The sequence below is a fragment of the Colletes gigas genome, unplaced genomic scaffold (assembly GCF_013123115.1).
Source record: "Colletes gigas isolate AHSC1104 unplaced genomic scaffold, ASM1312311v1 Colletes_gigas_Sc00011, whole genome shotgun sequence".
Lineage (NCBI taxonomy): Eukaryota > Metazoa > Arthropoda > Insecta > Hymenoptera > Colletidae > Colletes > Colletes gigas.
The window spans coordinates 4323744-4337402 of record NW_025106640.1 but is presented as its reverse complement, the minus strand read 5'-3'; the positions used below and the strand labels follow the sequence as shown (position 1 = coordinate 4337402).

The 13659-nt window shown below is 42.0% G+C and overlaps 1 protein-coding gene across 1 annotated transcript in view; it reads right to left on the bottom strand.

Moving 5' to 3' along the window:
* LOC122398153 (ABC transporter G family member 22) overlaps positions 1-11002 on the bottom strand; it is a 163104-nt gene extending 152102 nt beyond the window's left edge. The window contains exons 1-2 of the mRNA XM_043397815.1: positions 10059-11002; positions 3489-4229 (exon numbers count right to left, since the gene is read on the bottom strand). Of these exons, the coding sequence (XP_043253750.1) occupies positions 3489-3601 (113 nt within the window). The 5' untranslated portion in view covers positions 3602-4229; positions 10059-11002. The remainder of the gene's footprint in view (positions 1-3488; positions 4230-10058) is intronic.
* Positions 11003-13659: the final 2657 nt, after the last annotated feature.

Here is a 13659-nt window from a genome sequence, read left to right as displayed (position 1 = left end):
TATCGTTCACTAAATATTTTACAACCATCCGTTAAACTTCCGAGAATTGAATTTTCTTCCACTCGTGGTAAAACTTTATGGTCTTTTTACATTAGATGCGTAACGAAAGCAATTTTAGCGACCTTTTTTTACAACCATTGAAATATAAAAGAGACTGTATAAGTATTATACCATTCTCAGTGTTTAAATTCGCCTGAGATAAATTGTGAATCGAGTGGCCATAATATTGTCGAATTAAAAAAGATTTTTAAATGGAAATTTAGCGAATATCGATATGAAAAAGTAAACTTTTTGGCAAAGTGCCAGTGAATTCTTCTGTTTGGAGCACTGGTGCAAGCTCCATGTGCTTGGCAAGTTCGGATATCGAATGGAGCGGGTCGCGGCGACGATAACGGCGGGAGCTTACATTCGTTTTATTTACAGTTCGCCAAGAGACAGCCAATATCAGAAATTCTGAAGCGTCGTGGCGTTGACACCGATAAAGAATTCAACCGTTTAATCCCACTCGTCTCTCGCATTTCGGACGCGCGAACGTGTACGGTCTAGAGCTTTTCGGAATTTTCAAAGTAGACAAATGTTACAGGAAGAGTTCAGAAAAAGAAAAGAATATTTATGGGATCGAAATGCACTAGTTTGCGCGATCGAAATTGCCACCTGTCTCATAAATGGAGCACTGGCACCTAAAGGTATCTAATAATATCCAGACACTTGTATGATATACAGTGTAAAATAACGTAAAACAGTCGCGTAAGTCTGGGACAAATCTCACAATTTATTTAAATTTTAAAATCATTCGATAATATTTTTTCTCAATTTTTATTTAACATAACACCTGTTACGAATCGAATAACCCTAATCGTGACCGAATGCGACTTTTGGTCACGTACCAAGTTTGAGCAACTATATGATCACCGAATAAATTCATATAGTAACGACGTATTAAATTTATAATGCTCGAAGAGGGTCGATCTTCGCATCCTGGTTGGATTGGGGTAAAGAGGAACAAGCTATTTCCATTCGATGTGGAAACCCAGCAGAAAAAGTACGAAAAAATTCTTCTGGCTCGTTTCTGGGCGCCGATTTGCGCCAGGGCACGGTTCCGTAAAGGCGAACCGGGTTTCGAAACGCATGGAAAGGTAATCGATACCTCGAAACGCTTTCGAAACGAAGATCCGAGGAAAGACGCACACGCGCGGCCAGCTCGACGCGGAATGCACTCTCATCAAAATACGATTTATCATTTCCGCGAACCACGACGATATCCGGCAACAAATTCTACAGCTCGTCCCTGTCGAAAACCCGCAAACATTTACATCCGTGTCGTTAATCCATTAAACAGCAGCGTTCCACTTACGGAAAACCACTAAATTGATACAAAGATCTGCAGAAATATCGCTGCATAAATTGGACGATCGTTACTAAAAATTATAGAAGTCCAGAATTGATCATTACGCGTGAAATGTTCCAAAATTTCCATTCGCGTTTGGAGCTAGAAAAACGTGACTAATCGTTAGCAGGCAAAGATAAAAAAATAAGAAAAAAAATGCCTCGTCAGCGGTTCTAACGCAAAAACCACCGACATGGCAATATATTTGTCAAGAAACGACAGCGTTTCGCGTGGAGCTTAACGAAGCAGCTCGTCATTGTTTGGCCACCGATGAAGACGAGCACAAACAAACACGTGCGCAAACAGCTCGAGACGCGTTCGTCGAATCTGGTCGGGAATAAACAACCGCGAACGGTATAAATAAATTTTGTCCAACGGGGGCGATAAAACGGAGACGCAGGGTGCAACGACCGACCATCGATTGATAATATTTAAGGCGCGAAGCAACGATGCAGGCGAATAGAGTAACCATAGCGAACAATCGAGTATCGCCGATGACACGACGAAGGTCGGCGGGATTTTACGACCGCGAACTCGCGTGGATTCGTTTAGCGACGCGCATTACACGGTAATATATTTTTTTACAACACCGAACGATAAGGTACCCGTCCACCGTCGTCGCCTCGGGCTTCTTTCGAAAGAGATCATCGACTATCAGTCGCGATAACAGATTTAACAGTCATACGCGCGCCTGGACAACGTTAATTACCGTCACGCCTCGTCTTCTTCTTTTGTTTTTATTCCCCTCCCTTTGTTCCCGTGTACGTGGCGAACAAACAAGACGGGGAACATCGAGGAACAATACCGTCGAGCAACGCAAACGCTGTTATCGTCGGGGAAAATGGAGATCGTGCGAATAATTTAAAAAAAAATTCAACAAGTAGCCTGGCCGCGTAGAAAAATCGAACGTTCGTGGTGATTCTTATCCCGTTAAATACCGAATTATATTTTTGTCAAGATCGACGTTCGCTATCTAGAAAAATCACGCGATGTTTCGCTAAACTTTAATGCACGAAACAATTTCTTTTAATAATCCGCAATTACAACGCCCGATATGTATGGAAATGGGTTACACGTGAATTTTGAACAACTTTTTAACGCTAGCAAGCACGTTTCTGCATCGGAAATTAAGTTTTTAAATTAGTACCAAAATTAGTCGATAGAATGCAATTTTTGTCGGCGTTCGTAAAGGAAATCGAACGTCTGTTTGATCGAATATAGTACTCGACAAAATGGAGTAATAACCTGTACGTCGACGGAATTTATTTCGCTGCCTTGTTTCTCAATTTTGGTTTAATCGCGTCTCCGTTCGCGCGTGCAATTTGTCAAACTGACTGTCTATATGTCTCCCGTTTAATGATGCAAATTGTCAAGTTAGAAGAAGATTTATGCTACTTCGTAATGACATTGTACGCGCGTGTGTTAGACAGGAAGTTCGCGCAGAAGTCGAAGAAATCATTAATCGAATTCGTCTTTTCTTCTTGTTATAGATCCGCGACGCAGAACAACTTCTATTTACAATATTTATGTCTCGTAAACTTGTCCCACTTTTATAACGATGAATGACTAATTCCCGCATTGCAATTCGCGTTTCCTTGCCTTTTTTTGCTCGTTTTGCCAACAAAACCTTGCGCGTTTAGCGTAGTCGTTGATTCCCCGATATTCGAAAAAGGAACTCCAAAAACCGTTAATACCTGTTTCGGATATCTGACAAGCTATAATTAATTATGGTATCGAGAATTCTAATATAAAATACTGTCTTTTACGCTACTTGCTTTAAATGCATAAAAAATATAAAGGTATCGAGAATTCTTCAACTTCTACGCAATATGTGCTTTCTGGCTCAGACGGTGGGATTAAACAGAGTTCCTAAAACGATCGAGCCTGACTCGAACACGATCGCTAAGACGTATAAAGAGTCGAAGATACGAGCGAAAACGTTTGGTAAAAATAATTGGTATAAAATAGACGATTGCTTTTCCCGTGGAATAAATAGAGCCTGTATCCTCTAAATATTCCAAGCTAGAAAGCCCGTGGTGCAACGTTCTCTCCGGCGACGGAGGACAGGTGATCATGCATGAAACTCGTGAAAGGCACTCACCTGGGAGCATTGATGATCGGTCGGCCCATTGCCCGTTGCTGGCGCTTCTCGTTACTGGGAAGGCGCAGGTAATCTTGGTCGCCAAAGAGGAACAGATCCTTTGAAATAATCATGTCCACCGTGTGGTTGCCGGTTATAGCTGCCCGCCTCTCCCTCTTATCTTTCTCTCACTGCCGAACACCACTGGCTGAACAACGCACGACGACGACAACCACGACGCCAAACGCGGAGCGAATATTCTCACTGTCCCGCCACCTAAATACGTCCACCGACGCGACCCGAAACGACGAAGATGATGCACCGCGACGACAACGACGCTCACTCTGCTGACTGGCGTCAGCAACGGAACATTTTCGCACGCGACTGCCGCGACTCGACGTCGACGATGACTCGCGATCCGCGTACTTGTTCGCGAGCATCAAGTCCCACCGAGACGATCGACGCTATCCCGGGGACCCGTTAATCCCTGTCTTCCGGGGACCGAAAGATCGAACAAGCTATACGGAAGAACGTCGCGTTCACGAGCGTGTCTGGGTCGGTCAAACGTCGGAACGATTTTAAGTCTCTAAAGTTCTCTTTGGCGCGATCATCTGGACACGGTGACGATTCGACGCGAGAGAGGATTGGTACGGATCGAGAGTTTCCACGAGTGAAATTGCACGGCAAAGTTCGCGGGGTAATCGCGTCAGAAACGTAGCGCGGAGACTTTTCCTTCCCTCTCGGAGCTTCGGTTGAGGTCGTCTGAAAAATAACAAAGCACAACATGATTTTCGCGAGCTAGGTTTCGATCGGGGAGGAAATGGAACTTTCGAAGTTTTCAACGGGAACGTCGACACGATAATGTTTGAACGATTGTCTCTTCGAGACTGACGCTGTTCGATACACGGTCGAGTTTTCCTTGATATTGAGGAAAATAGGGCATTCGGTATTTTATTAATTCGGTACGTGACCACCGATTCCAAACATTTTTATCGCCGATAGCATAAGTGCTTCGGTTTAAATCGCGTTATCTAAGCGTTATCGAAACAAGTTTAGTAACTTCTACAGTTTCTTAGCTTTAATCCTACTTTTACCTAAGTGGGTTAGATTTTTTTTCTCGCGGGCTTCAATTTTCAGTAAAAGAAATATACTAAACAAACGTACCAACACACAGTTTGCTTTTCGAATTTGATAAAGGAGAATGTGCTACGCAACTGTTGCGATTATCTACAAAATTTATGGCAGCATTCTTTCCCGAGCCGAGAGACTGCTATTTGACAGGAATCTTATCTACGTACAAAATTTTGATTTATCCGCTACTCTTTAAATAAGAACTGAAATTTCAATAATGAAGGGAAGCGTTTCACAATCGGTAAATAAGAGTTCAATTTTAAAACGTGTCAAGGTTCGATCAGAGTCCCTATCTACGAGACGAGACACCATTGTCTCTACTAATAGGAAGATACGAACGATCGGATAAAGAAACAAACCCAGAAATAATAGACGTTCGAAGATAATATTGGATTAAACGATACGTTAACGGAGGCTGATCGACGAACGAACCTGCAGCTTTTAATCGTCGTTCGTGAATGAAAGTCGGGGATCAAAGTTCGGAGAAAAAGGAATACGCGAAGGATCGTCGCGAGAGGCAATGTCAAGTGTCTCTATTTCGAAGCGCAGATAGAACAAATCCTCGAGCACGTTCTCGCCTCCTGCGCACCGAGAGACAATTTTAATGCGGCCTACGGGTTGTAAGTTTAGAATTACGAGCAGTTCATTCCGCCGCGGCGTATCTGATATTCGCGTAGAATGCCGCACGTTGCAACGAATGCCTCGGATACGTGCTCGCGAGTAGCCGCAGCATCGCGCTCGCGCGTTCATTCATGATCGTCTATTACTACTGCCGAAGGTAATCGTGTCTGGGTAGGTAATCCGTTACCACTGACGAGGCCAGTAAAAACAGAACGAAGTTTTCCCATCGCGAAAATACCGGCTGCGAGATGTAACAGCGCTCCCCCTAAAAAACACACTGCTATTCTCAACGCTACGATATGTAAATAACGAAAATTTATATTGCTCTAATATACGAGGGTCGATAATAACGTCTTCGATCCTACAAAGTATGTTTCCTTCGATGAAACAAAGTAACTTTGTTATACTTGAAACGTACATATTTACTTTTACTCACCATTCGTCAAGAAATTTTCTCGCAGAAAATATTGACTCTGCAATTGTTTTGTGTACGTTAAAAATTTTATGGATTTGGAGTAATTACTTGAACTTCCTCCGCGCGCAGTTTGCATCGCGTCATTTTGTTCCGAGGAGAGAAACGCATGTTTGTTATTGTTCCGTAAAAATGTAATTCACGCGGCGCGAAAAAAAAATCGAAGCGTAAAGCTTGTACGTGGAAGCATTCTACCGTGCCCGAAGATATTCCAAACAAACGTTCGCGAACGTAAATAAAAAAGTGCTGCCAACATTCTTCCGAAGCGCGACGACAAAGAGTCGTCTCGAAAACTTCGATTTGATTTCGCGAAACAGAAATGCATGTAAACGCTTGAAGAGCCGAAACTACACGCTAAAACAAGCAAACATTGTGTCGATGTTTACTCCTTGCGGCATTTAAAATCGAACGAGACTATTCGAGGGCCACCTGATATTTTCCAAAGATATCCTATAATCGTACGTAACTCGAGAAGCAAAGTACTTGGGACGTTCGTTCGAACGACATTTCTTACTTCGATGCATAGATCCGACTCATTAAGTATTTACATGTATTTCTGAAACACGCTGTATATATGGGTCACCTATTTCCGTCCAAGCAGCGTATCCGAGCTGCAGGCTCGCGTCGATCAGCTTCCGAATTCTTCGCATAATCGCTCGACTATCGCGCGTTAGATCGGCGTTATTTATCAAGCGGTATTTGTTGCCCGTTTAACGCGGTTGGCGCGCGCGCGCGTGTAACGAAGACGAAAATGGCGGGCTGGGTGGTTAAAGAGTAGTGGGAGGGAGCAGCGAGTGCAACGGTCGTACGTTGCGTTTGAAGCTGACGAAGTAAATCGAGCGGATATACGCCGCGCTCATGAGAACTCGTCCCATATTTACATCGCGCCAATTTTCACCCGCCAACTGTTGGGCATTAGTCACGGATGAGTGACGCGTATACGACGCCGGGCATCTCGACGCAGGATTTCGACGATAGTCCCTAATTAGTTGATTGGTATTAGCTCGTTCGCGGGGGCAACGGCGATTTTGATTTCACGGCCGCGGGCTCGAAACGAGCGCCACACCGATCGCCGGTTAAACAGCGTTTTCCATTTCCGTTCCGGCGGCGATTTCGTCAAGCGTGTCAACCTTCGAACGTGAAATTAGTACCAATGCGACTAGGAGAGCTAGGTGCGCGCGACGACGGTGTCTGCGTATCGACGCTCGAGCGTCTCGTAGCGCTGTGATCGAAATCGAGAACGTTGTGGAAGGTTATGGCACGCTCGTTGCGAAAATAGTACCGTTAATTCCGTGTCTCTCTCGAGCGACGATCGACGACACGTAATGACGAGAAGTGGATAAACGAATTTAGCTTGGACCGATGTTTCGTCGTCGTTGTTGCGATGTTATAGTCGTGATCGATCCAGGTTTCGCGTTTCCGTGTATTTTCCGCGCGGTTTGTTTACATATCGCAGGGGGGGAGGGAGGAAAGTTGCAAGACACACCGAGGTATTTTAGAGTCTTAACGTACGGATCGATACGTTATAGAAAGCGTACGGTGTACACGGTATCTTTTGAATTTGTTAATAAGCCTAGGATATCTGCAGCAATGTGTATTTTATCAATGACAATATACGATAATTTAGCGCAATTATCTCATCGCGAGTTGTACGTCTCGTATCGCGAGTTGAACGATCTCGTCCATTAAACCGTAAAATCAATGAACACCAGCGGCTCGATAGCCGCAAACGAGATTACGACTTCGAATTTCGATGACCGTCCACTCGACGATTACCACCGCTTACATCTGGTATTTATAAATACGCTTCGAGGTATACCTCGACACCTCATCTGAACGTGCGCCATTCAAACGAGACATTCTTCTGCGTTCTAATAACGTTTTTACGGTTTCTAAACTGTTTACAGTCTATGAAAACACGTGTTACCGTTTTAGTTTACACCGCTCTGCGGAATTGAACGATCGACCGCTCCATAAAGTACTCGATGCTTTAAAAGCTCCAATATAACATGCATGCTGGCCTATTTTAACCTAATAAATGGATGTGTCTCGGAAAATACGTTGAATCGAACGAGCATTAAACGGTATCGACAGAGCCGCGCTCCGATTTCACGGAGAAAAATCGATAAGTGGAAACGTCAAGAACGTTTCATGGTCACTTGCGTTTTCTTTTCGAACGAGATCTCTGTTCTTTCGTTTGTTCCAAGCATTTTAGTTAATTCTCCCAAACGATTAAAAAATGTAGTCTGTTTCTATTCAGCTGTACGTAATTATCTCGATTCGTTTTTCCGCTGACATTGTTCCCAGTCAGAAAAAACGATTGTTTGTTCCGTTGAATAAACTAATCGTCGTACAATTAAGTGCATTAGAAAGAGCGTGTGCGCGAGCAAGTGAAACAACGAACGACAATGCGGGGGGAGAAACTAATTTGGTACGGACAAAGGAAACGTTACATAAACAATTGAAACGACCGTTTGACAGTGCGACTACGGCCGTGTGACTTAATTTTTCTGCTTTCTCGCCGACTAATTACCTCGCAATCGTACGCGTGAGCGGGTCAAAAACACGTACTTATCCTGATTTACTTGATTAGAATACACAAGTCAGCCGGTTGGATTTGTTCCAAAACGAAGTTGTTCCTTTCAACGCTACAATCGTCCGGCCTAATCGGTGTTTTCGACCATCAGAAATCAAACACACACCTAATTGAAATAGCCCGCCGTCGAATAGACGTGTCATAACATTTTGGAGCGATTGCTACTCGCATCGGTTAAACGTCGTCTCGCGTGCATCGTCGCTTTCAGTTGTCACCGATTTGAATGCAACTAATAATATAATTAATATACTGCTCTCTAAACGTTCACGATCGAAATATCCCTTTATCTTGCGGTGAACAAATTTTGATAAACAAAAACAAATATAATAGTTTGTATCTTTTTTTTCAAATGCAATATTTTTTGTAGAATATAATAAACTTACTGTTTATTTTTAATGATCGTTTTGTCTTGAAAAATTTGCAGGTCCAGTTGTACCAATAAGAAAATCTAAAACTTATAGTCTCTAATGCCACGTTGTGTAATCTTTATCCTAGTTTCTTCCTATCAATCTGTCCCTATTTAAGTAGTTTATCCGAATTTCGAGAAGCGAACCATAGCAATAGCGGGAGCACAAAGATAAGGTATTGTCGACTCGTGGCAAAGTCTGCCATTCATTGATTAGATATGGAATTAGAATTTTAACGAGCAAAGTACCAAAATGGCTCCACTTTTAAGACAATAATACCAACAACCTGTAATGTTTATCCTATTTTTTTTTAATGTTTGCTGCGCTTCGTAATTGACCAAATTTTTGAAGAGGAAAGATTGCCTGTACCAGGACAAGCGCTCAATTAAGTGTTATTATTAAAATTCGATGGGAATAATACCTACGGTAGGTAAGGTCCACGTTATTGGCGATAAGGTTATTACAAGAGGGCGAACGTGTCCTTCGTTTCTTCGTCCTCGAACGTAAAAGAACTCATTTTTACAACGAGAGAATATCTGGCTCCGATAATATCGTCGAATCACGCGTGAAATATTTTCGATAACACTCTCGATGGAAAATCGTACGCTTCCGCGGTGAATGCTCGACAAATTTGCTCAAATATTGAACTTGGTTTCCAGATATTTTCGACCGATAAACTTGCTCGCAAATCCCATGGTAATACATTTAGAACATCGACCTATCGACTGCGGAGAAAACTAGCGTTCTTTCATTATCGACTAAAATATCGAAGTTATTATATCTCGCATGTCGCAAGAATCCAAAAAAGAAATAGGCTTATTATCTAACCTGGGAAAATGAGTGTCCACGGTTAAAAGAGAAAAACACCTCGAACGGCGTTAAATATCCTTCGAATCGCGATCGAAATATTTTCCTAGAACAAGACACTGACGTACGAACAACCTTCGAACGAGAAAACACCGGTCGCAGTGAATGACCCTACGCCCTTGATATCCGCCAAATGCGTTTACTCCGTTTAAGACTAAAATTTAAAACGACCGTGCACGGCCGAACGAAAGTGGAACGTATTATTAAATACCGTGGAAGTGAAAAATTAGGTCGGTTTGATGCTGCCCGTGATGCATCGGTACGATCTTGCGAACGAGAATTCTTAAAGAGGCGCGTACGTGTAGCGACATACGTCAAGCGTTCTCGAGAATCGAAATAATCGCGGCTCGAAGGTATTTCAGAAATTTCTGATACGGTGCGCGACACGAACGTCGTCGGAGGTTCGATCCTCGTTAGTTTACGGATCCCGCGGGACAAAATGTAAAACTAAATATAACCTATGAAACCGGCGTACTCGATTCGAGAGATTTACTCACCTAAAAACGACCAGCGATCCCAGTGTTCCTCGTTCTTATCGCAGCTTCGATCGAGGCGCGTCCTCGATCGCACAGATGCCCGAAGAGTACTTCAGTAGGTCTCGAGTTCGATGTTGGCTGTAGCCGGTATCTTCGGTCTCGTCGTCCTCGGCGTCGTCCTCCTCGTAGCTCCTGTCACACATGCACTGTGCACCGGCCACGAACATGCGGCCATTGCGCGGCACGCAGTCAATGAACCCGCATTGCTTTTCACCCGGAGTCTTTGCGTTTTTTTTTTCCCTTCTTAAAGCCCCGCACGCACTATCGCGCCGGCCTCTATCCGCGGATCTTCGGCCGCACACTCACGACATATATTCCGGTGGCGGTTTTGCACGAGGAACACCCAACCCTCCCGGTGTCACTGGCTCTCTTGCCTCTTCCTGCACAGTGTCGTCGCGGTCTGTCTCTCTCTCTCTCGCACTCGTTCACTCTCTCACTCTCTTTCTCTGTCTCTCACCCTCTGAGGCTCTATGGTGTGTGTACGTGTATGCGATACGCGGGTGCGCACGCGCGTGTTCACGTCTCTCCTCTGGCTTTCGCACGTGTATATATACGTGTGTGTACGTCGCGACGAGAATCCCTTTCTGTCTCTCTTTTATTTTTCTTACTCCCTCTTCCTACCTTCGTACGGTCGTTCAGTGACCCGCTATCTCTCTCTCTCTCCCTCTCTCTCTCTCTCTCTAACACCGATGCACCCCGACTCCGATTTTTCGCCGGCTTTTCTCTCCCGACTGGTGATTACGGCCCGGCCGAAAGAGCGAGATACAAAATAAACAGGGGTTGAACGTTAGATACGGAATAAGGGATCGCGGTGTCGTATCACGCACACTCGCTCTCACGCACGACTGACTCGTACCGGAGTCTCGTGTCCCCCCGAGTTTCGACCACAGCTTCGCGACGCGACACTCGCGGCGGTCGGATGCAGACTGAATCGGACGCTACGTGTCCCGCTCGTGTATTGCCGGAACGTCCCTCCTGTCCACCCTCCCTCTTTCTCGTTCGTTCTCTTTCGCTTCCCCCTATTTACTTCTATCCGCGGTGGCTATCAGCTCGTGCCAGACCCCAGGCTCATTTTTACTGACGACGCGCGAATGCATAGCTAGAACGGAAGGGAGGCTTATTCTCTCGAAAATCACCGAGGATCGTTTATCGAGTTAACTTTCTGATTATGGTTTTCGTAAACAGACCCGGGAAACGTATTTAACGTCGATGAAATAATACTTCGAACGGGACGCGGGAAGTTAACTTTAGACCGAGCAATGTTTCGATCGTGTATGCTCGCGTCCTCGTAATTGGAAATTAATTGGCCACATAACAAATGCGAATATAACATAATCCAATGGAAGATTAATGAGTAGCAATGAAAATCATTATTTTCATTAATGGGATACTTAATTATGAAAGGTTTAATTCTATAATTCAAATTGTAATTGTTATTTAATAAGTAACAGATAACTAATTGTTTAGTTACCTACATAGAAGTTTTGCCCTGCTCTAAGTCTAGGCAACCCGTCTTACACCCAAGTGTAAAAGGCGAGACACATATTTCGATTTCAATTTTATTTAATTTTTCTATATTTACGTGTTATTTCTGTTGTATTTTATTTATTTAACGACTTTATTCGTCAAATAAAAGCCAAAAGCATAATGCACATACAGTAGACTATGCAGATTGAAAGAGCAATGTTAACGAGTAAGACAATTGTATAACCTAACTCAAAATTCGTATATTTCAAGTTAAAAAATAAAATACTACGGTAAATCGATATAAAAGTACAAATATGTCATAAAAGAGACGTGAAGCCGTATAACTAAGCTTTGTTTTTACCAAAAAGAAATACAAAACATCAGAAATACTGATCATTGTTTTCTAATCGATAATTTGCATATTAATATAGCATAATATTTAGTTAGTTGATTTTGTATACATTTGATGTAACTAACAGGAGATTATAGGTATTTTTCAAAAATTTATTTCCTAATTGTATTACAAAATTCACGATATTTCTGTTTGCATTTACTTGTACTTATAATCATCATTATAATGCAGAGAAAACTAACGAATTAGATTATTTAAACATATTTAGTGATTTATTCTACAGGGATAATTACATTATTTGTAAAATAAATTACTAAATTACATTTTACTGTGGTCTTAGAAATCATCTTTGCCCTCTTTGATTAGAGTGGGAAAATCCCATTTCCCCATTTTTTTGGCAGACAAAATCTGTAATCATACTATAATCAGCAAATAGTATTAATACCTATACTTATCACCTATACTTAATCATAAATATTGTTTACCTATTGGATTCTGAGCTCTTTCACTACGCTATAATTGCACACTATAGAAGACAAAATTTATACAAAATATATTTGGAGGCACTTACTTCTTCCATCATTCCTTTTGCCAATACGCTATTGGTAGTTTTAGCTGCAATCATGCAACCAGAGACAGTTGCAGGTATGGTGGTACTTGTACACAAAGACTTAAGAAAAGTTGTCGCTTTGGATTCAGGTTCCATTGTCAACAGTTCCTATATACAAACCTAGGTGTATTAGATACATTATTCTGTAAGAATATAAATTGTTTAGTGAAATAGCAGTAAAACTACACTAAGATCTCAAGATTCTTGTATTTGTTAAATTAATACTCACTCTCCATGATCAATTATACTACCTTCAACTTTTCTCGTAAGAACTAAATCTGTTACTTTGATATTTGTAGACTGTCGATGTGCACTTGATTTCATCTGCATTTTGTCGTTCGGCTCGCGAAGGTTTAGTAATTCTGACAATTGGTATGATATACTACATACATCAATAACACATGAACGTACAAATTGCACGTAAAAAAAGAATTACATTACGACAATAACACGTATTACACTTTAAATAATCAAACTAAACGCAAACCACATAATTTGTTCTTGCATCTAACGCATGGACGAACAGGACCAACTTCACGTAACAAGTATGCAAACGTATAGAGAAAAATACCTAACCTGAATACAACTTCATGTAAGAAAGTTACTGCACGTTTCGTTATAATGCAATAAAATCCATTTCTTTTGTATACTTAGAGGGTAATTAGAGATTAAGTTTAGATTAAATTCGGTATTCATTTAATATTCCGGTTGGATGCAATGCTTTTTTTCTGTTATACGGATTGGAGGTTCGCGAACTTCCGACGTTATCGGTTCGTACCAGAAGTCGTATTTAGCACTTCCAGTGTTAGGAATTAAGACTAAATATTGAGAAAACTTAATTATTTCTCAAGTAATCCAAATTAAATCTCAGGAGTGGTACAATTCTACTTAACATAAACCATTTATAAATTATCGCAAGGAAACATGTAAGTTCTCTTACCATTTCCGTATAGTCACAAATCAGGCATACCTCGTATGGTAAAATTACGTTATCGGTTCAGACTAGAATACGACTTTTGCACTCTTAGCGTTTGGAATTTAGATTAAATATTGAAGGCAGTAATTATTTCCACAGCAATTAAAATCAAATAACAAAAGTGGTTCCAAGTGAACTCGAACGTATAGGCCACATT